Consider the following 25,041-nt stretch of genomic DNA (forward strand, 5'->3'; position numbering starts at 1 on the left):
ATTGATGCTGCAATACTGCTGCAGATCTTAGCAACACAGTGTGAATAAAGACTAAGACCACTCAACCTTTGAGGTTTATAGAGAGATAGGAGTTGCTTGTGAGAAGAGCGCAAGTCATTAAGTGTAAGATAATGTTGAAGTAGGGAGGAGGTGGTTTGAGAAACTGAGGGATTGTAGAGTATTTTATGTATTAACAATAGCTGATTAAAGGTAAGCAGGTGGGGAGTTCGGGTCAATTTAGGGTTTTGAGTGAAGAGCAATAGTGTGATTTGAGGGGTTGACCAGTAGCACATTTAAATTTTTTATTATAACATTGATTGAGTTTTACTTTAAGGGAAGAGTGAAGATTAGTTAGAATGGGGGACCATATAGAATGGATGGTAAGAGATAAGTGGTAGTAAGATTTACTTTTGTGGACTTGGTGAGGAATTATTTATCCCTATACAACATGCCAAGTTTTTGATGGGTCTTTTTTATGTTGTGATTAATATGCAGGTCGACCTTAAGATTGTCATCAATTGTTACACCTAATAGCTTTGTGTGTGAAACAGCATCAATTACAATATTGTTAAGTGAAGTAATTGTAAAGTTGGAGTTATCAAGGGTAAGTTGTTTGGGAAAGAATAATAGTAGTTTGTATTCTTTTTTAGGCTTGAGTAGGAGATGATTGTTGGTGAGCCTCAATGGAATTGAATGTATCTTGTGTTATATTTTGAAGATGGGTAAGATTGTTAGACGAGCAGCTTAAACTAGAGTCGTCAGCATATTGAATAAGGGTTGCTTGTTAAGAGCAAGCATGCAAACTGTTAATAAAAAATGTTGAAGAGGAGTGAACTCAGAAATGAGCCTTGTGGTACCCCAGTGCTGACTGATAAATAGGAAAACAGAATTCCATTTAACTGATTGATATCTGTTGGGGAGATAACTGGTAAACCATTGTAAGGTAATTTCAGTTAAGCCAAGAAAGGATAGTACGGACAAGAGGCTGGGTTTAGAGAGAGTTTTCAAAGCTTTAGATAGATCCAAAAATAGAGATGAGGCAAAATTACCTATATCTCAAGCATTGTTGACTGTATCAGTGAAGGATAATAGAGCAGTGGTAGTACTATGTGCAGGTCTGAATCCATGTTGAGTAGGAGAAAGAAGTTTAGTGTCAAGCAGGTATTGAAGAAATTGTTTGTGGATGCATTTTTTCTAGAATTTTAGAAAGAGCAGACAGTATAGCAATAGATCTATAGTTAGATATATCTGCGGAAATGCCACTTTTGTGGAGAGGAAGGATGAAGAACTCTTTCCACAGGGATCTAATCTAATTTAATAAATCTATGAGTATAGAAACTGGGTAGGCTATTGAGTCAGCTGCCATTTTTAGATATTCATTAGGAAGATTATCAGCAGAAGGGGACAAGGTTTGAATTTGCTCAGTAGGGATTTAATAAAGGATGTAGGGACTGGTTGTAGGGAAAACCTGGAGAGGCAGCTTGTAGGAGGATGAGAGAATGTAGCAGGTGTGGCTGAGAAATTGTTAGCAGTGGAAACTGTGCTATTGATGAAATAAGAGTTAAACTGAAATGCTATATCAGAAGATGTACAGTCACTGGATGGGTGTGGGAAAGAATTAATTCCAGGGTGTAAAATTTTATTAATTTATTGACAGAATTTTTGGACTAGTTTTGTGCTGATTTTGTGGATTTGAGTAGAATTGTTTTTATCTTTGTTCACTTATTTCTTTACTAGGTTACACAATTCTCTAAAATGTAGGTTTTCTTGTGACTTCGGTTTCAAGTATCATGTCAAGGCCTTATGTTTGTTTAGCATAAGGGATCTGGTACTGACAGAAAGCCAGGGAGAGAATTTAGTATTGATTCTTTCCCTCTTGGGAGGAGCTAATCTGTTTAAAGTGCTTAGGAATATAGAGTTGAATTTGTTAACTGCTTCGTCAAGGGGCAAGTATTTAAGGAAAGACCAACTAATTGAATTTAATATATATTTGTAAAGGTCAGTGGGTTAAGTTGTGTACAGTTTTGTAAGTATGTTGTTGCAAGGATTAATGACAAGTCTGGTCGTACAGGTAGGGTGGTGATCACTAATTGAATCTGGAAGTATTTCAGATTGAATAAATTACTTGGGTGGGAGACCAAAATCCAATATACAATAGAACCAGTTTGGTTTGATGAGTTGGTATAGGTTATGTGAGATGTTAAAAGCCATAGAGGTTAATGCTATTTGTAGCGTACTGAGAGATAAGTTTCTGCAAATCAATGTTGATGTCACCTAATATTAGAGTTTCTAGAGAAATATTAGTTGAGACCCAAGATAGGATATCTTCTAGAGCTGATAGATTGTTGCCTGGGGTATGTACATGTAATACTACAGGGGATCTTATGATTCTTTAAGTTAAGATAAGAGGTAATAAGTTCTGCTTTGCCAAAGGAAGGTTCAAGATGATTATGAGGAGTAAGAGAGGAGGAGTTTGAATAGAGTATGGCTACACCACCTGCTTTGCTTTTGAGCTGGTCAGCTCTGAGCATGTTGAAACCTAGGGGAAGTACTTCAGAATTTTAATGTGTGGTTTGAACCAGGTCTCAGAGATTACAAGTATATTAGGATAGTGTAGGGTAAATCCAAGCATGTAACTCAGTCACTTTATCAGTGTGAGATATGATGAAAGAGATGAAAGAGAGGAGAGGATTAAGGTAAGTAGAGTGAGAAAAACATGATAAAATAGGTAAGGAAGGAATAGAAAGTGAGAAAAAAGAGTGAGTAGAGAAGGTTGTAGTGATAAAGTTTAGCAGAGGGCTAGAAAATGTTGAGGAGGGTAGACAGGTAAAACTTTGTGCCAAAATGAGTTAAAGGTAAAGGTGAAGGAGTAGAGGAATGGTTATGCAGTTAGACAGGAGAGTAAACGTATTATTGAAAGTTAGAGTGATTGGAGAGAGGGGCATATTAGATGATCAGATGATGATATCAGATCTTACCCTCTTTGTTGAGAAGCTATGAGAGTATGGCATTAGGCAATTCCATCCAATCGTTTTCTGATTGCAATGCACATTCCGGGGAAATTCAAAGTGATTGCAGACAAATTAAGCCAGTCTATTCTAATGCCTCACAAGTGGTCTCTCAACATGAAGGTGGCGGAGAGGTTTTTCCATCAATGGGGTCAGCCATGTTTGGATCTGTTTGCATCTCCCCTCAACAAGTGCAGCAGGTTCTTTACTCTGATCCTCCCAGTGGGGGAGTCCCTGAGGGGCACTCTGCTTCATGATTGGCCCTCCAGTCTCTTTTATGCATACTTGCCAATATCCATCATTCTCAAATTTCTCCAGAAGGCATCTAGATTGAAGAACACAGTTATCCTCATTGCCCTTTACTGGCTTTGTTAGATCTGTTTTTCTTTCCTTTGGCTTCATCATCTACACCCGCCATGAATTCTGGATCCAATTCCAGATCTATTGGCTCACCTGACAGGCATGACTTATCCAAACATTTCAAGCCTCATGCTGACCGCATGGTTTCTCCAGTTCCATTGATTACCAGACAGTTCAGGCTCTCTTGCCATGTCTTTCACATTCTTTTATCATACCGCAAACATTCCACTAGAAAAATTTACAAAAGTAAATTGATAAGATTTGCTTTTTGGACACATAAAAAGAATTTAGAACCCTTTATAGCACCAATTTCTAAGGTTCTTGACTTGTACCTACAATTTTCAATGAAGGGGCTAGCTCCTCAACTGTCAGAGTAAAATTAGCAGGCATTTCAAATTTTCAGATATGAGTAAATAACTCAGCCTTAGCTTCCTCTAAACTTTGCAAAGACTTTTTACGAGGAACATATTTATTTAAACCTCGTCTGAAGGATCCTACACCTCCTTGGGATTTAAATATCGTTCTTCAGGCCTTAATTCAACCTCCTTTTGAACCATCGGCTAAATCTGATTTAATCTTTTTGACCCGGAAGACTATTTTTCTGGTTGTTATCACTTCTGCCAGAAGAGTGTCTGAATTTCGAGTTCTTTCCTCTAAGTCCCCTTATTTAATTTTCAACCCTTCCTTTCTTCCTAAGGTGATGTCAGAATCAAATATCAATCAGGTTATCAACCTACCAGTTTTCTTTCCAAACTTTTCAAATGAAGTAGAATATATATTACATCTGTTGGATGTTTACAGGCAGTTATGTTTTTATCTTCACAGAACCAAAGATATTAAGAAATGTGACCAATTATTTGTTTCCTGTTCTAATTCAAAATTAGGCAAACCAGTTTCCAAAGTTACCTTAGCCAAATGGTTGTCTAATTGTGTTACCTTTGTCTACAAAAAATGGGTTTGTTTGTAATGAATAAAAAAGATCTATATCTACTTTGGTCCATACTAGCTGTGGCAAGGAAATGTATAATGAGAAAGTGGAAATCTTCACAAGAACCTACTCTGGAAGAATTCTTGAGATTGATGGAAGAAACAGTGACATTAGAAGTTAAGGTGAAGGAATCAAGAATTTCTCCTAAAACATGGTCAAACAATCCTTGGAAAAAAATGTTTGCTCTTATTGAGAAATTAAAACTGAACTCTAACTAATTAATGTGTAACTTTATACTTTATCAGTTGAATATTATACGTTTTTGTTACTAATTTCATATTTTTATAATTTTTTTTCCTCTTTTGTTCATCAATTATACATAGTGTATATAAAGGCTTATAATACTTGTTTATTGATTATTGTATTGTTAAACATTATAATAGTTGGAAAATAAAAAATTGAGTAAAAAAAGTGGGTTTGCCTTTACCAAAACCACCTAAAGCCCATTCCAACAGATCTTTGGCAACTTCTTCAGCCTTTTCTTCTAGAACTTCACTGGATGATATTTGTGCAGCTGCAACTTGTTCTAAGTCTCATACCTTTATTACTCATTACCAATTGGATCTGGTCTCTAGGGGAAGAGTAACTTTTGGCTCAGCTATGCTCAGAAATATCTTTCCTTAGTGTCCACCCAGGATTTAGGTATCTGGGGTCTCGCTCAACAGTTGAGAATGAATGAAAATGACAACATCAGCTAAAGAAGTTATGTACTTACCATAACGTTTCATCTGTGTTGCCCATTTTCATTCTTTCTCAACTTCTCTAACACCAACCCGCTTCCATTCTTTACACCTGGAAGATCAAAGGATATTAGAGGAACCACTGTTGCTTTGTTTGAGTCCATGATTACATTATTTCATGTTTCTTAACTGTTATACAGGTCTATGGACAGCAAACTAGATCTGAGGTATGTAAGATGGCTAGAGCATTATGGGTAAAGGGAGGAGCTCAACAGTTTCAGTGTTCTATGAGTTAGAAAAAGTGTTCATGTCAGATTTGAGGGTCAGATCTGAACCCAACAGTTGAGGAAGAATGAAAATCGACAACATAGATGGAATGTTATGGTGAGTACATAACTTCTTTATTTATGCAATAAAACTTTCAAGAGTCTGCATTAAGAGGTTATGGTGGATGGACCTACAGAATATGTCCATAGGTGCATTCTTTATCCAGCCATCCAGTAGTCACAGTATCCAATGATGCATCTTGACCAGGGTGGGGATGTGGGGCATTATCTACACAAGATGGCCCAAGGTGCATGGACTGTACAAGATTCCCAGTTGCACATCAGTGTACTTGAGATAAGAGCAGTCCTCCTAGTATTGCAGGCATTCCAGGACTTGTTCCAGTGGCGTATAGTATTCATACTTGCAGACAGTATGGCAGTGGTGTGGCATGTAAGCAAGAAAGAAGATATTGCTACCCGCTATGCAGTGAAGTTATGAGGGTCTGAGAATGGACCATACTGTTTCACTGCTTCCTAGTAGCAATGTACATGCCAGGGACTTCCAGTGTGATTACAGGCAGGCTGAGCAGACAAATATTTCTCTCACATAAATGGTCTCTCAAGATGAAAATAGCTTCCAAGATATTTTGGAGATGAGGAAATTCATGTTGCAAGCTCTTTACTTTGCCATCCAACACCAAATGCCAAAATTTTTTTCAACTTTTTTCCTTAACGTGTTACCTAGGAAGTTACTCTGATTACTGCATCACAGAAAATCTCAGCAAGGAGAATTTACAAGGGTGAAGAAAAAAAATTATGATCTGGGCTTTGAAATCTAAACATTGACCCTATATCAACATTTCTTGCCAGTTTGTTCACCTTTCTTGTAGACTTATTTAAGAAGGAGCTGTTTTCACTCCAGACCCCTCTAACTTGACCTGCCATCCTTTGGGACTTGACTTTTGTTTTGGAGAGATTAACCAAACAACCATCCTTTGAGCCACCCAATTCTATACATATTAAAGCTTTGACCTAGAAGACTGCTCTTCTGGTAGCTATCATTTTTTGCTGGAAGAGTTTCTGAACTTCATTCCTTATCTTCAGAATATCTGTACATTGTCTTTCATCCAGACAGAGTTATGCTCAGGGCTAACCTTTCCTTTATTATGGTGAATGTGGCTACACAGACTAATCTCAACCAATCTATCTTTAATTTGACAGTCTTCTTCCTTAGTTATTCTAATAAGGGAGAATATCTTTACTTTTGGATGTCCGTAGATAATGTCACCTTTTTATTTTTGTTAATTCATTCATTCAAGAAAGATGAACAATTGTTTGTATCCTTTTCAACAGCCAAGAAGGATTAAAAGGCATCCAAGATTCCCCTTGATAAGTGGCTATCTGATTGCATAGCCTGTTTTTACTCTTCTGCTGGGAAACCCTTGGCCACCAGACCAAGTGTGCATTCTTAGAGCACAAACCATATCTAATGCCATTTTTACATAATCACCCTTGGGCAATATCACACTGGCTGTTACGTGGTCATCCTTGCATAGATATGCAAGTTGAGTACCCTTTCTAGGGCTAGAGCTTCATTTGGAGGTATCACCTCAGAGGCTTGCTGGCTTAGGTCACCCAGAGTCAGCTAAGGATTTTTCTCCAGTTGTTCTAGTGTCTGAACAGGAGCAGAAAAATATGCAAGTTGTGTACTTACTAGAACATTAGATTTATTTGGTCTCTGTTTGGACACTGGAATGATCTGTCTACCCCCCCCCCCATATTGTCTTGTACTAAGGGCCTTGAAGGAATGAACTTCTGATCTTCCTTCATGTGAGGTCATAAACCCTTATGCCAATTTCTCCTTTTTCTAATGCATAAGGTAGTATAGTCCTTTACTTGATAACTCTTCAAAGTAGGGAATTACAAGACAGGGGAGGAGCTCGATCTTGTGAGGAGCATCATTACTGTGCAAGTTGGCAGCAAGATGACAAGTCCAGTTATTTTAATGTTCAAACAGAGACCAGATAAACCTGATATTCTGGTAAATACTTAACTTATATTTTCAGCACTTAGCTCTATTCCATCTTGTGCCAGAGTTGTCTATATGGATTTGGTTTCATAACTGATGAAAATGGTGTACTTGAGAACTTTCACTTCTTTGTAGCACAATCTTGTATGTTTTTCTGTAGCAACATCAGTTTAGGCTTTAGTGTCCTAATTTACGAGTCCTGACTCTACTTTTCAGTCTGTTCCTGCTTTCTTGTTTTTGTTCTCTGCATACTTCTTGGAAACAGCTTATTAATGTTTTAGTGGAATTGACCAGGGTGCATATAATACATACTTTTCCAGAAAAGATCATGCACTATTTATGTTGTCAAAACATGTAATTCCTTGGTAGACTGCTAGGAAGTGCCTGGTGGCATGTTTATGTCGATGCAGGTTAATTTTCAAGAGAGCCTCTCTGAGGTAATTTTAGCTGTTAATTTATTTTACTTAATATGAGAAGTGTATGCATAATGGCTTCACTGATAAACCCGCAGTACAGCATGCTGCCATGTACACTTGTAGACAGAGGTGGATATGAAGAAGAAATATTAGAAAGTATTACTTTATGCACAGGTTTTCTAAGTGGCATATTCTGTGTACTAAAGCTGAGGATGTGTGTACATGTGATTTTTGTTTCCAGTTTTTGTCCCTGATCCTGCTGGCCGTCAGAGCCACTGTTGTTCTATCAATCCATTCATTCCCTTTACTGGCCGATAGCTGACTGAGAAGGTCTATATTAGAATCTCAACCGCTTAGCTTGTCGAATGCTGAAACGTCGACAGCTAAACAGCAAAAGCTTAAAATCGCGAACGGCGACTTATGCAAAGTTTCTTCATCGGGAAAGAATTTACTTGGCCGTCACAAATTAAAATAAACTTCCAAACCCTAACAAAGTGGGGAGCTTTGCCCCCATACCCCCGATGTGGGGGGCTGTGCCCCCACCCCCCAACTAAATATATCAACTCCGAGATTGCTCTACATTGGGGAAAGGGCAAATTCCTGATAACGGCAAAGCAAATTATTTGCTGATGAAAAAATTTGCGTAAGTGGCTGTTTGCAATTTTTAAATTTTGCCATTTAGCTGTTAACATTTCGACGTTCAACAAGCTAAGCAGTCGAGCATATAATATAGACCCGACTGAGAGGTGTCATCATCTAGACAGCTATCAGGTAGTTTGCAATTTTTCCTTCTTCGCCTGGCTCTGTGTGTACACTCAGTGAGGCAATTAGAAGGGGATGTGCAATGGGCTATCTGCAGAGGATGCCCCTCTCTTCTGCAGGGGGCATTCCCTCCAAGCAGCTCTGTCCCTCACCCTGTAGCATGAGCAGTTATTTCTCTGGTCTCCCCAGGAAGATTTCATCATCATGTGTGACTCTGAGTCCACCCCAACTCCACCATCTCCTTGGAGAAATGAACAGGCCACACCTTCACCTTCTCCTCACTTGGCCTACCAGAAGATTGTACCACCCTGTGTGCCTCAGACTGCATGCAAATTGCACACTCCCGCTGAAGAGATGGATAAACCACTCCATCTTCACTCCCCTTGATTTACTCCTCCAGTGTTGCAGTTGCTAATTAATCTTTGGTTACCTGGACTGCAGTCATGGCTCCATTCCTTTCTGCAATGGAGCCAGGCTCACACAAAAAGGTTTTTAACTTAGACCTTGGGCAATACTGATAGAAACTGAGGTAAAAAGTTATTTGCTAATTATGGATGAAAGCTCTTGATCATGTATTTTTGTGCTGTGTCTACCGCTACCGTTTGTTAGGTTACTCATTTACTATGCTCAATATCCATCTGGCTGTCTCTGTTGTCTCTCTTACTATGCTCAGTATCCATCTGGCTGTTTCTGTTGTCTCTCTTACTATGCTCAATATCCATCTGGCTGTCTCTGTTGTCTCTCTTACTATGCTCAGTATCCATCTGGCTGTCTCTGTTGTCTCTCTTACTATGCTCAATATCCATCTGGCTGTCTCTGTTGTCTCTCTTACTATGCTCAATATCCATTTGGCTGTCTCTGTTGTCTCCCTTTGCTTCCAAAGCCCACATCCATAATTTGATGTAATCTCTGACTGTGCAGATACTTGATGCTGTTACATTTTAATGGTGTATCTCTGACTGGCCTAATTGTGTAGTCCAGCACTAGTGATTTGTAGGAGATGGCATGATGAACTGCAGTTCACCTGGCAGGGCTATTTATCCTGATAGACTTCAGACTGGCATTGACTTCAGGGTGTCTCAGGTACATTTATGCATATTTTCACAGGTTATCAATAGGAGTTATCTATTTACCTGTCCATGACTGATTTAACTGATTGCTGATGCCCTGGGTTCTGCTGTACTCAATGCCTCTGGCCTTGCTCCCTCTAGAGAAAGTGTTGTCCTCCACTGAAACTGCCATTTGAAGCTGTTTGAGCCCCCATTGTAAGGAATGCAAAATATGAATGTTTTGTCATTGGAATACTCACTTCACTATTATTAAATAGTAGTCGCACAGTAGAGTGGTATAATGACTTGTACTCCATATCCTTTCCATTCTAATGTTATAATGAAATAACACGCAGTATCAAAATGGAATAAAAATCACAAAGCTAAAAAATATGGCATGTCTGTTGAATAATATGTCACCATTGCTTGATGTCCTAGGGTTTAATCCTAACAGACATTGAAGAAGCAAAACAGACCTTGAGTCGCTATCGAGCTGAGAGGAGAGCTCAAGAGCAGCAGAGAGACAAGGCAGAAAGTAGTGAACCCCAGGAAAAGAAGGAGCTCAGGCTGCCAGAGACAACGAGAGAGCCAGTGGAGAGCAGGCCAAGGTGGAATCGAAGTTCAGAAGATGTAGTAAGTGTATGTTTAGTGTGTATTATAGAACACTTTGATAGCACTTAATGACAGCTGTGAAAGCCAGAATAACTGATGCTCGGATAAGAAAATGTCCACTTTCGATGACCTTTCAGACTGATGCTACAGGCATTAGGATCACTCCACACATGCAAACTATTAAGTCCACCTTCTCGTTATACTTCACACATCTGTCACTCTTCCATTTATTCTTTATCATGCTTCATGTTCATGTGGAGGAAATGGCCCTAGGCTGTCTTTGAGAATTTTGTAAGTTTCTGAAGAATTTTCCTTATTAAGAGTGTCTGAATATTTTTGATAAATGTCACTCAGTCACTTGAGCAATGGACCTTTCTGCAAATGTAAGACTTTTCTCTAAAGCTGTGTGACCTCTGTATATGTTGTTAAGCATCTTTATTAAAACATTACATTTTAAACAGCAACATGAGCTTAAATGCCTTAATAAAAAAGAAAACAAGCTGTAATATAGTTATGCAGAATGCATATTTGTTTTCTTTTTAACAATTTTCATCCACTCCAACATTACATATATTGCTCAGTTCCTGCCTCCCTTTAAACCTCACTTCTCCTCTAGAGCATTATTATTCATATATTTTTTCACTTATTCCATTTATTTCTATGAAAGTTGCTTCTTCTTTTTCTAAATATCCCACTTCCTGGTCTTTTGTCGTGTTTACAGTATTCGATTCTTCAATTACAGTTTAGTGAGATTTTGAATTCCATTTTCTTGTAGTTAATTTTTTGCCATCCATTAGCCTTAAACTTAGTAAGGAGTTACAGTTTCTAGGCAGTTCTGTTCTGTATCTTGATTCAAAGGAATCATTTCCTTAGTTGCAAACCATTTGTTCCCCCAACATTTCCATCATAGTACTCTGTACAGGATTTTAAAATCTACCAACTATTTACATTTCCAAAAAGCATGTTCCAAATTACAGTTCTGTTACCCATTCATTCTCCAGTATTTGATACCTACTTGTGGGAAATCCTCTGAAGTCTACTTGGGGTATAACAATACCTACACAGCATACTTAGGATCAATACAAATGTCTCTCCATTGTTCCATTGTAAATTACCTTTCCATTCTCTTTTGTAACCTCTTATTATATGTTATCATGCAGCATGTTATATGCTGTATTAATTATCCCTTTCTTAACAGCAGCTTCGGTTCTAGACCCAACTCTACCAGATCTGGTCTTTCACTCATTTATTTATTCATGCATCCATTCGCTCATCCATGCATGCATTTGTTGACTGGGTAGAGCACTGATCCAAGTAGACCATTTTCAGGTTCAGCCCAGCTTTTTTAACTAGATAGAAAAGGATACAAGGTAGTGTAAGAAGTTGGTGATCCAGTAATTTACAATAATTAAACAGTAATACAATCAAGGATGTAAAAGAAGCTGCAGAGCTGCAGGATTAATCAGTGCAAGGTTGACATTTTGCTAAACTTCTTACAGTAGGAGTATATAGTCTAATAAATGCATTTATGCCATATAATAATTATGGTTCTATGCTGTGAAGTCTAGTAAAGGAATAATATTTTTGTATTACATAATGAGTCTTCTACAAAACTGTGATAAGTTGTAAAGGCACACTGTTTTACATTGGAATATATGTATCAGGAGGAGGAACGTAGTATGGGTGAGAAGGGATAGTGTATATGATTTCAGGTTGGTAGGGAGGGCATGTTGAAAGTTGTGTAAGGAAAGTTTTAGGGAAATTAATTGTTTTATCCAAGAAGTAGAGGACGAAAGAGGCTGAAAGGGGAGGTTTATGAAGAGAAGCTTTGTGAGAAGTGGCAGTAAATTTGTTACAGATTTTTTTTGTTTGGAGTAGCCTGGGCATGATAGGAGTAAGACCTGAATTTTTCTGGATCTGGGAGTGTATGTATGCATAAGTAGTTGTGAAAGGAGACTGTGTGGCTGAATTATGTTGAATATCTTAATATGGGGAGTAATGATTGTTATTAGACCTCAAAAGATTGGTATTAGGAGGAAGTGCAAGGTGTGTGTGTGTGTGTGTGTGTGTGTGTGTGTGTGTGTGTGTGTGTGTGTGTGTGTGTGTGTGTGTATGTGTTGTGGAATAGATTAAGTGATGGTGCTGGTTCTAAATCAATTGGATTTGGAGTGATTGAACAGGAAGTGTTTCAGATATTTAGAGAAATTAATGATAGCTTGCAGTGATCTAATATCTTCAGGTATGATTTCCCACACTTTGGGGCCCAAACTAGAAAAAAAAAAACATGCTCTGTGCATTTCAGGATGGATAATGTTAGTTGCAGATGGGGTGTAGTTTGAGTAAAGTGATCTTAAATTATAGAGGGGCAGAGATTTTTTTCTGGAATTCTTTGAGAAAAGAAGGGATTGCTTTCTCCCCGTACCAGTTGGTATAATAAGATACCCAGAAGGGAGGATGCTGTTTATGGTTTGGGCAGCCATTTTTCTTTTTGAAAGAGTAAGGCAGAGTTGTTCCCTTTTGGGGGATGGATTAGTGCATCTTTGCTTGTACTCTAATCATTGCTGATAGGGAATATAGTGTCTAAAATGCAGTTCATATTTCTGCTTAGCCCCATCCCACTCTTTTGCTTTTCCCTACTGAGTTGTTTTTTCCCCCCGGTACCTTGGCTTCTTTGCTAATGTCTTGCAATACATTCCAGCCCCCTGTAGCTTATTTTCTATACCTTTACTTGAAGTCACCTGTATTGGTAAGATCTCCTTTCTCCATTCCTATGCTGGCTTGGTTAACATAATACTTTCTGCTAATTTACAAATATAATATTCTGTATGGTTGTTATTCTCCTTAAGGACTTGAAATCAAAATCCTAGTCTGTCTCTTAGATGTACATGTTTTGTGATCATCCCATTCCATTTTGCTTTATAGCCTTCTGCTTGAGTTATGTATGTGAGCCTTAACTGTGTATATCTAAAGTATCCCTTCATGTCGGGCATTGCTAAACTGCCTTGTTCTTTGGTGAGACTCAACTTATCCCACTTAACTCTTGCACTTTCCCCCTCCCAAATAAATTCCTTCAACTCTTTATTATCAACTATAGCTCTGATTCTGGTTGGTAGAAGTATTTCTGACCTGGTTATAAGACTAAAAACATTCTTACAACTTGTATCTTACTATCCATATCAATAAACAAGATCATCCAGATTCTCAGTTTTTGTATTGTCACTTCAATGTAGCTTTAAGTTTCATAACAAAATCATTTTTAATCCCTACGCCTAAATACTTCATCTTATGCCTCAATAAATATGGGCATTGCTAAACTATTTCATGTGTGGGTACTTAGTTTACCATTATTGCTTTTGTTGTATCTTCATTTATTTTATATCCTTAAAAAACTTGAAACTGTCTCAAAATGTTCCACAATATCAAAATGTCTTTTTCTGAATTTAATTACGGTGTATCACCTGCAAATAAATTTTAATTTTCATTGATTACTGTACTGGTTATATCCTTGAATGTGTACATTCCTTTATTTTCTTTACTAATGATTCTAAATATAAATCAAAGAACAAAAGTGAAAGAGGGCATCCCTGACTGGTCCCTCTGTTCAAATACAACTTGTCAGAAAAGAACCCTCCTGCCTTAATTTTTGCCTCCAGCCCTTCATATATTCTCCTTATTAACCTTATTATTCTATCAGGGTACACAAATGTTACCATTACCCTACTCATAAAATCCTTGTTGTTTCTACTGGCGAAAGGAGATCTGAACAGAATGGATGACTTCAACTAGAGCAATAGAAAACACTTTTTCTCCATCAAGACCAACCAACAATAGTGGTATGTTCTTGCAGTTTGCTTCCCTCCAGATCATTGCTGTTCTGTTAATGTTGTAAACTATTTGCCACTCCCCCCTCTCAAAAAAAATAACACATCGACCCATGTTTCTCCACTTTGACAACACTGTTGCCATTCTGTTAGCTAGTATAATGATAAACACTCTAAAAATCATTGATTAAGATTGAAACAGGTTTATATGAAGCTGGATCTTGGAGAGGGGTTGCCTTTTTTTTCCATAATATAGCCACCACAGCTTCCTTCCAATATGCTGATACTTCTCCACCCTTTAAAATATTCTTAAACAGAACCTTTCAGAACGTTATTACGTTTCTTTCCTCCTAACTTTTACAGGAGTACCATCTGTTCCTAGAGATTTCTCTTTTAATTATACATTACTATTTTCTTTCATTTCTTCCTCTCTTAGCTATTGTTGAGCTTTCCTTTCCTCTAGCCCTGCCATAATCAAGTCTTCCATAAACATTTCCCTTTGTACCTTTTCTTGGTTTCCCTGTTCCTCTGCTTTATTCAGATTTTCATAGTATTTCTTAAATATATCTAGCACTGCTATAGGATCTTTGATTATTTTTCTTGTCATTGTTTCCCTAAGTTTGTCTACAACCGTTTCTATATTCTGTTGTCTAAGTTATTGAGCTAAAAGTTCCTTTACTGTAGAGTTATCAAAAGATAATTGGTTAACAGCAACCTTTCTAAATGTATGCATATTATCAAAATACTCCATTATTTTCTCTTTAGCACTCTGCAGTTACTCATGTTCTATGAGATTCTCCTTCTTCTGCAATACATCAGTGTTTGTTAATCTCTCTAAATTCCTATTACTTTTTCGCATTTCTTTCCCTTTTTCTCTCAATCTTATTTCTACCATTTTTTTTTTCATTTTATCTCATTCACTAGCTATCCGTTCTGAAGTAATTTCTATAGTCCATAGTAGCTCATGAATTATTTCTACTTCTTCTTCTCCTTTCAGCTTTTCCCAGTTAAGAGTCACCACAGCGGAACTCCGATCCGCTAATGATTGGCAGTGGATTTTTATTGTGTCGAGTTGCCAGCCCGATGCCCAAGCTTCAAAGAAGGCACACCCATTCACACACACTTCTACCTGCATGTCTTTAGACATCACTCGATCGTGGGGAGGACATGCAGACTCCACACAGAAGGCACTCCAGCCAAGAATTTAATGGGAGAACCTCTAGCTGTGAGGTGACAATGCTAACTGCTGCACCACCGCAGAAGCCCATACCATTTCTTAAATTTGTCTTTTTAACAGATAAGTACAAAAATACCAGTGTCTTGTTTTACATTATTACCTTGCATCTTTGTCTTAATTTTTATTAGTACGTAATTTGATAGAGTTATTGGATGGGTCTGAAATATTTCAATTAATTATTACACATGTTCTTGTGAAATATAATTTTGGTCCAGTTTCACCATGTTGTTGTATCTTGGGGGAATATATAAATTCCAACTTGAGTTTGTGCTACTGATGTCAAATTCTCCATACCACGAAATGTAATCATATACCACTTCAGAAGTGAATCATCTTTTCTTATATTTCCCTTGTAGCTCCCTGATATATCCTCACTATTGCAAAATGTGTTCCACTTCCTGCCCATAAATAATATTTCCTGCTGAGTGAATTCCATAACAGCTTTAGTTGAAATATAAATACATGCCAGCATAATCCTCCTCCTCTGATAGTTGATCACTTACTTCTGCAAATCTACAATTACTGTCTTCTTTCCTCATTTGTTTATCTTGGGGTCTCTCAAGCAATCAGTATTATTACTTCACTTTTCATTTGCCCTTAACATACTACTGCATGTCCACCCTGAAATTCTTTCTTTGTCAAATTCACATGGTGATTTATTTCAATATATCTCCTGTAACATTGCTGTTTGCACACTACATTCCTTAATATAACTCAATACTCTCCCACACCAGTAAGGCCATTTATATTCCATGTTAAATATTGATAGAGCAGCCATTCTGATAAAAATCTGTTACTCTCTCCTATTGTACATGACACTTATGTTGAATACATATTTCTAACTTACAGCTTGCATGCACACAGTAATATTTGTCAGGCTGATCTTGAATGTTGTTGCTTTTTGTCATCTGTTTGAAGCCATGTCACATTTGTCTATACTATCTGCTTCAATAAAGACCCATTCAAGAAACAAAAAAACTAAAAACATTTTTCAAAACCATCCCATCCATTTTTTACTCACATCAGATACAAAAAGTTAATTACAGTTTCCAGAAAGAAGGTTTACCCCTCTGAATTGGAGCAGTTGACTCATATAGATGGCTGCACTCACAGACATTAACTGAAGTTAAGGTTAAACATGTGAATGTTGGATTCTGTGTTCCCAGTTACACTGATTGTTGATTGTTCTTATTGCTCTTCTCCCAGATGTGAAAAGTAGCTTGCTTGCTTTCTGTGAACACTGACTTTTTGGCTTAAAGTGCACTGGCTACTCTTGAATCAGTAAACTAAATTGCATGCTGTTATAATTAATGGATCAAAGTTCTAAGTCTGTAGGGGATGCCACTACTTCTTTAAATTATTAACTTCCCACAGTTTCAAGCTGCATTAATTTTCTGTTAATCTGCTTGTCACTGTACCTTTCCAAATTAGTTACACTGTACAATGTAAACTTTACTTAGATAACATTTTTCAGACCTTTCATGATTACTTGCTTGTACCTACAGGCTGCATGTGCCCAATAAAAGAGTTGCTAATGCTAGTAACTTTACAGATGCAACAGTAAAAAAAAATCTTAGTTGACTTCACTCAGAACACATTGTTCAGACTTCTCCTGATTAATTGCTTCACCTGCAGATTCCCTGATTCTAATGTAAAGTATGTGCTAATGGAAACATGAAAAACAGCTAATATCTTTGTAAATGAAAGAAAGAAGTACTTATGTTCATGTCTTTCATAAATTTATCTTGTTTTCAACCAAGTTTACTTAAAAACAATTTATATGTAGTTTAAACTGAGGACATTGGAGTAGACATCCACCTCCATAAAAACATGTGGAATTATTATCTTTTAACTCTACATATAATATGATCATTACACATTTACATTAACCCCAGCAGTCTCTTTCTTTCCAGACTTTGTTACCTTTTTATAGTGTAAGACTTTCTTACCTTTTTATAGTGTAAAAACTGTATACATTACAACAAAAAAATGCTTTCATATCACTAGCAGATACAAAGTAACTGTCACAATCCCCCCACTTCACATCTAAAATAACTCTTACTGCATAATATATAGTACTGATTTATTCTGTAACATGCAGTTTCCATCATGAAATTTGTATGCAAATATTAATACGAGCAAAAACTGTTTTAATTATAGTTACTTCAGTCTCTTTCTAAACATTAATGATATTAAGTGGGGATTATGCTTTAAAATTTAATCACCACTTTAGCACATTCAGCAAACCACTGTTTTCTTCAGTCACATTTTGCAAAACCATACTTCATGTCTAATCTTATGTTTAATATGATTAGCTTTATAGTTCCCCCATTTGCTCACAGATTTCACATTGTTGATGGTCTTCCTGAATTTCTTGATTTCTGAACACACATCCAAAGTGCTTGTTATTCTTCTAGTCAGTTTTTGGACTTTTTCTGTTATGCAGTCATTCAACTTTGGAGGACGGGAAAAATTCCCATTGGTAACTTTTCTGTATAAGCTTTGTTATTGCTGGAATCCTATTCAGCTTAATAGCTAAACTTCTTATGCCCTTCATAACCTATTCTGCGTACAAAAATGTATTTGATCCCGTAGGATAAATTCTTCTGAAGATAGCTGAATAAGCAGCTTGAAACTCATACTTGCCTCTTAGCATTCTCTGATTGCCAGAGCAAAACTTGCTTCTTTTCTTGTTTGCATGATGTACAGTAAATACATATTCTGCAAACACTCTTATGCTGCTACTTTTTAATACATTTCCCTTCTGCCAGTTTTGTTAGACACATCCCTTTCTGCTGATATGATTTCATCTTTGCCAATGTAGATTTTAGCTGCTTTCTCTTGGCCAGACTTGGAGCATATACATGATGTGCCCTCTCAATTATAAAAATCCTGCTGTGAAACACCCATCCAGATACTTATTTGTACATTCTTAAAATTAGTGCATTATGTTTGCTTTCAGTTTCTCTGGAATAGCAAAAAAAAAAAAACCTCAGGTTTTCTCAGTGTACTCCATCTTCTAACTTTTTTTTTTCAAATGTCACTTCTTGAAAAACCTCATACTCAGCCAATCTTTCCTTTGCTTGAACCTCTGAGTTATACAGTTCTATCAGCTCATCTGAATAGCTACTTAAAGCTTCTGTTATTATTTGTTCACACCAGCCTGTTGTCATTTGACTTCCTATATGCTCTCAAAGTCTCACTTACTTTAAACACTTGAGTGCATTTGATTTTTTCCCCTTTAAGTTACTGGAAGCTATCTTCTGCGCTAAAGTTGAAACTTAAACTGCTTTTTGCTAAACAGCTGCTGTTTTTTTTTCCCTTTCTAATTTATTTTCAATAACTTTCTCAAAATGTCTTTTTCACTGACAATCTAGGCAGTGTAATTACTAGCCAGTAATTAAATTGTATCCGTATTGATAACTTTTACTGGGTTATTTTAACAGATTCTTATTTTTCACTCTGGAAAAGCTTAATCAACCTGTTCAGTGTGCAGTCTCCTGGAGGACAAAAGTTAATCTCAGTGGATGTTATGTTAAGGAAAGGAATGCATGAACAAAGTCCATATGTGTGAAATTTATAGAAGTTTTTTTCCTGTTTCTTCATTCAAGGCCACTAAGTTATTTTTTAGTAACTGAGAGTTGATGAATTGGTCCATTGATTAACAATGACTCTGTTTTTTCCTCATAATCTTTTGGTGTTGTAAACTGGTCTAATTGTTATATTTTTTGTTGGCAACTGATTGAATTCTTCTATAGTTTGAGCCTCTTCTATCCATCTCACAATGGTTACTGTCTTTTTTTTTAGCAAGTGTGCTTGCAGTTGGGAAATTAGCATGCTGATGGGAGCACACAGTGTTCATATCGCTTAGGTGAACTACATATATTCTGTTCAGTTTGTGAAGGATTTAGTTTCCTTGTAAATAGTCTGAGATCTATCAACACTTCTTCCACTTTAGCTCTTCTAGCTGGTATAAATGTTAAGACCTTTTTCAAATAAATTGGCCCATTTATTATTTACTACCACATTACTATAGTTGAAGAGCTTAAAATCTCTGTGGCCATTAAAAATGGACATATTGTCTGTCTCCTGGACTATACTTCTGTCCCACCTCTCCTGTTGTGTTGCTGATAGTTACTGCTCTGGCTCCCTCTCCATTGCCGTCCACTGTCAAAATAAATCAGTCCCCTCAGAATATCCTGTTTCTTAAACTCTCTTATCTTCTGGGAGGGAGGGGGGGTCCATAGGATCGTAGGACATTATTAGGCTAACAGCTCCAGGGCCCTTACAAGCCTAGCCAAGTTTAACCTGTGTTCCCAAGGGTGTCTGGTTTAAGCAGACATTATAATCAGCATATATTGCCCCTGTCCAAGAGGGACACAGGTGGAACCCCCTGGGGTGAATTTCCAGTTACCCATCCAATCATCCAAAGTGGACTTAACTAGGGCCAACAATGGGCTTTGTCTAACATGAATAGGAAACTTGTTTCAAAGGTGGGGCAACCTCTGTGAGACAAGTCTCTCTGGCAAGTTCTGTTGATATCACATACGAGGTTAAGGTCCTTTGAGTGAGTGATCCATGTACCATTTGACTTGGGAATGTGCAGCATTTCCATCAAAGCTGGGTCAGAGATTTCTCTATATGCAAGGCACAAATCACCTCTGAGCAGTCTATATGACACAGAGTAAAGTGACAATAATTTCAGTCTGTCCGCATAAGACAGATCTTGTAGACCCTGACTTTTCTTTGTAAGGAACTTTGTGGGGGTTATAACCTCTTATTTTCTGGAGGCAATGCCCTTACTTATGTGATGAGCAGTATAAAATGCCTGTCTTAGCACTGTGGAGACATGGTAATCGAAGTTAAGGTTACTGTCAGTCTGTATGCTTAGATCTCTCACCACTGACTGTGTGCTTAGGGTATTGCTATTGATGTGGTAGTTTGCAGGAACATCACTCTTGCTGAAGGGGATGATAATGCATTTTTTTGCATTAGGTTTATGACTATGACTTTGACACCAGTCATTAGTGTAAGTAAGACCTTCTTGCAGGATGTTGACATTGCTAGGGTTTTCAATGATCTCTACCAGTTTGCAGTCAAAACTTTGTCAACCACAGTCATTTAGTTTTAGCATGTACTTCGGAGAAGTATATTCCAAACAGTAGGGGTCCCAGAACTGATCCCTGTGGAACACCACTGGTCACGAGTCTGTTGGAGGAGGTGGAGTCCCATATTTTGACTGTATGAGTTCTATCTTTTTAATGATTCTTCTGCACGTCCAAAGAGATGTTCTGACTGGTCTACTCCCCACCCATAGCTGTATTGTCATCTTCCAATGGGTTGTGATTGTGCTCTAAAAAAGGTTGACCCTGGCTATTCTTGTTGGGGGGAGGGTAAGCTTGCCCCTTATCATATTCCATTTTGGTTTTGCCCAACTTGTTTTCCCTTTTTGGTCTTGATGTCAATCATCAGTCTATCCACCCTATCAAAAATACTAAAATAGTAATTCTCTTTGACACAAAACAAAAGTCCTCAGTAATGTTGTTATCCAATGCATTAATCTCATACATTCATTTGTCCATCTCAGTTACATTATGCTTAATAAATACTTCCATAAATTCACATCACAAATTCATAATAATTAAAGTATGTCCTGATGAAGATGAGAATCCGACACTAGTCCAATTTGAAACTTCCAACCCCCTAAGTCCTTTAGGCAATCTTTGCATCCAAATGCATTCTTTAAAATAATAATTTTCCAGTTATAGCTTCCTATACTTGGTCATTTTACTTTCAAACACTTTAAGTTGACTGCCAAAGTCACTAATTTCACTCCCCTCCAATTCAATCTCTACAACATTACTAGGTACAGCTCATAACACTTGTATGGGAAATTGCTGTTACATACTCTACTTATATTTCTATTTGAATGGTGACAGCTGCCTTTTTACTATTTATTGCATTTGCTACAGCAAGTACTAGCTGTGTCATATTCTTACTTGTTATAGAGACGCTCAAGTCTGTAGCTGCTTAATGTCTACCATTTATTTGTTGCATTGCCTGATCAGAATTATAATTGCATTGCCTGTAATGCACTAGCAAACTACCTCCTATATCTCCTCTTCCTTTTACCCATTATTGCTCCCTTGCCACCTCTCATAACACAGTGTTTTAATTTCTCTATATAGATTTTCTCAGTCCACTCGTTCTCTTAACTTTATCTACCTATCCATACCTACTTCATCCTCTCCTAAGACTAGCTTTCCACCTTCTCTTTTCAGTTAATGTTTAATTATATATTTCTTTTCTTTCTTACCTGTTCCTCTTCCCAATACCACCACATCACATATTAAATATCTAGCCTCAGTCCCTTGGCTACTATAGCTGCCGAACTCTATCAGCTTTACTTGCTGGCCATTTATTTTGCACTAATGTTGGTATTTTTCTCTGTCTTCTCTTATTACAGCATCCCTTTTGTTTTGTTTTGAATACATTTTCCTACTCCCGCAATGGGTTCTGCATTTTGAGCACCAAGGAACACTAGCTCATCACTACTTCGAACTGGAAGCTTCCCATTGTAGAAATATTGTGTAGTGTTTGCCTTCTGTAATCTAAACATTTTACCTTTGTAAAGCTGTATTGTCTATTGTAGCTGCACGCACGCCAACCTCCCCATTACCATCCTCTCTCACCCCCTCTTATCACCTAAGCATAGTCGTTTTTTTTCCCCCTGAGGTTATTTTACCTCCCTCGATGCAATAATGCACCCAGTTTGCCACTAGGTGGCAGTATTACCCAGTGTTTACACACTTCACAGTTTGCAAACCTCCTGAAGTCGTTTCTATATAACTTGGGTTTTCAATCTTTCCGCTTAATTTGAGTGCTTTAGCTCCCCTATGTTAGCCACTCGCCCAACAGTATTTACTCCTTAGCTACATAAAACAGCCCTTCCCTGTAACATACAGCTGTGTAACACATCCCTGACTACAAAATAGCCTTCCTTGCAGTATACAGCTGAGAACACACTGTAGCTAAACAAGAGCCTTTGTTGGCTAACCCCGCTCCGTTCGCCCTTGCTACACTCCCCTACCCTACTCCCATTCTCACCCACCCCCATTATCATTAGGCTTATACACTACACACCTCACCCTCACCACACCCACACCAATCTCCTCACCAAATCAATTAACCCTCCCCTCCTGTCAATCACTACTCCTCCTACAATACCTCTCCCCTCTTACCACTCTACTCCACCTCCTGCACCCTACCTCTATTAATCCTGCCTATCCCAATTATTAACCCCCTTGTTTCCCACTTTTTCTATTCAACAGGCAAAATACCTTCCCTGCTACTTTTCACCTGACACTTGGCTCAATATGACCCCCTCACTATCTTACTATCCCCCTTCTCTTCCTCCTAGCTCAATCTACCTCTTACCACACATTACTTCAGTACCCCACTCCTGCACCTACTCTCTCTTACTATCACTGTTCACAAAACAACCCTCACACACTACAAATTTCGCCTCACCTATTTCCTGAACTTCCCTCTAACTTCTTTACCATCAAAACATATCCTAATGTATCTCTTTTCAACTGCACAAAACCTAGAATTTCCCCTACTGCAGACCTTCTCTTCTTTCTACTTTCTTGCTGTGACACTCTACTCTTGGATAACACTCTTCTGTTGGATGGAGACATCCATCCCAACTCAGGCCCAATGATCTGTGACCCTAACCTACATTCTCCCCACTCTTCACCCCTATAGTCTTCTCCCCAAACCCTTACTCACTCCCCTAAATCCATAAATATTTTCTCTCTCAGCATTCAAAGTATGGTAAACAAAATTACAGAATTACACTCCTGGATCCATCTTCACTCCCCTCATATCTTAACCCTATCTGAAACCTGGTTAAAGCCTTCCATCTCTAACTCTGTAATCTTACCCCTAGGCTACAATATCCATCAAAATGACAGATCAAACAAAAGAGGTGGAGGTGTTGCCATCCTCTACTCTGACCAACTTAATATCTCTCCACTTTCTACCTCCTTACCTAGCTTCACTCCAGCGGAAATAGTCATTGTTAACTGCCACCTCAACCCCCAAAAGAAATTTGCCACTGTATCCATTTACATCCCCCCAGGCAACAACATCCCTATTCTTAAAAACTTTCTATCATGGCTCACCCTAAACATTCCCTACGAAACCATTATACTTGCTGACATTAATATTGATTGGTCTTCACTCTCCTCCTCTTCCTCTACTCATGCCATCAATCTATATGGCTTCCAACAACTCATATCTTCCCCCACCAGAACTAACAATAACTTCACCTCTGGTTCCATCGTAGACTGGATCCTTATTTCTGATCCTTGTGTCTATCATAACTCTGGCATACTTCCCAGTTCCTTGAGTGACCATTTCCCCTATCTATATCCATAGATACTCTCAACAGACATCCAAACATCACCTCTACAGAGAACATTGTAACTTGAGTCAATTTGTCCCAGACAAATTTAACTCCACACTGGCCAAAATAAACTGGACCTTCCTATATAACCTCCCCTAAATGATGCTGTTACTACATTCAGCAAGATATTCTTAGACATACTGAACAACATGGCCCCATCCAGAAAAGTCAGGGTAAAATCTAACTGTGCTCCCTTGCTCTCTAATCAAACACGCTCTATTATGTGGCAGAGGGATATTGCTTGGAAAACCTGGGTAAAAAATAAAACTCCAACACTACTCCAATCTTACAAAGAACTCAGAAACACATGTAAAAAACTTGTCATCAAAGATAAGAAATCATTCTTTGCTGCTAAACACTCCAGCCCACATACTAACCCCAAGAAATTTTGATCCACTGTGAATAAGATTCTCCACCCTAGTACCCCCTCTTACCCCTAACCCTTCACTCTCATTACCACTACAGAAACTGTCACCCTATTAAACAATTATTTCATAGACACAATTCAAAGACTAACTCAATCCAGTCCCACCCCCTTCTCTGTCCCCACCTCACAGTCCATCTTCCTCTAATACTTTCTCCTTACAACATGTTCCCATTTCCTTTATTAAATCCCAATTGAACAAACGCAAACCCTTCTTATCTCTGTTGACAATCTACCTTCACAGTTCCTTAAAATTGCAGCCACCTTTATTGCCTACCCTGTTTCTATCTTTATTAATCGCTCTATCACTGAGGCTGTCATCCCACTCACAAGGGAGGTAACCCCACTGACCCCTCAAAATATCATCCCATAGCCATACTATCCCCACTTTCTAAGATTCTTGAAAAATGCATTCACTCCCAGCTACTCAAACACCTGCTTAGAAATAATCTCCTTGCTCCAACCCAGCACGGCTTTAGACCACACCACAGCACAGCTACTGCACTTCTCTCATTCACCCAAAAAGTGGCAGAAGCCTGTGATAATAACCTACTCCTCTCCTGTCTTTTCCTTGATCTCTCCAAAGCCTTAAATACAGTCTCCCACTCTAAAATGTTAACTAAACTTTTAGACCTTCATCTCTCTCCTCTATCTATATCCTGGTTCTCTAGTTATCTATGTAACAGACTTCAGTCTATATGCTGGCAAACCACCACCTATCCTTTTCTGTCCATCAATACTGGAGTTCACCAAGACTCTATCCTGGGTCCTCTCTTATTCAATATCTTTACTAACAACTTGCACTTCGCTACTAAACTCTCAACCTTGTTACAATATGCAGATGACCGCACCCTCATAACCACAACCAAAACCATCCCTGAACTGCTTTCTCATACTCAAGACACCTTTACTTCCATTG

General features: G+C 38.0%; 1 protein-coding gene across 6 annotated transcripts in view; it reads left to right on the forward strand.

Annotated features, from left to right (window-relative positions):
- PPP1R12B (protein phosphatase 1 regulatory subunit 12B) overlaps positions 1 to 25,041 on the forward strand; it is a 1,629,528-nt gene that overhangs the window by 200,139 nt on the left and 1,404,348 nt on the right. For 4 of the 6 annotated variants that reach the window (XM_044076504.1, XM_044076507.1, XM_044076505.1 and 1 more), the window contains exon 3: positions 9,997 to 10,197. In XM_044076504.1, the coding sequence (XP_043932439.1) occupies positions 9,997 to 10,197 (201 nt within the window). The remainder of the gene's footprint in view (positions 1 to 9,996; positions 10,198 to 25,041) is intronic. The other 2 variants (XM_044076509.1, XM_044076510.1) reach the window with 1 other exon arrangement.

This window comes from Protopterus annectens, chromosome 7.part0, assembly GCF_019279795.1.
Source record: "Protopterus annectens isolate FY-2018-M chromosome 7.part0, PAN1.0, whole genome shotgun sequence".
Lineage (NCBI taxonomy): Eukaryota > Metazoa > Chordata > Ceratodontiformes > Protopteridae > Protopterus > Protopterus annectens.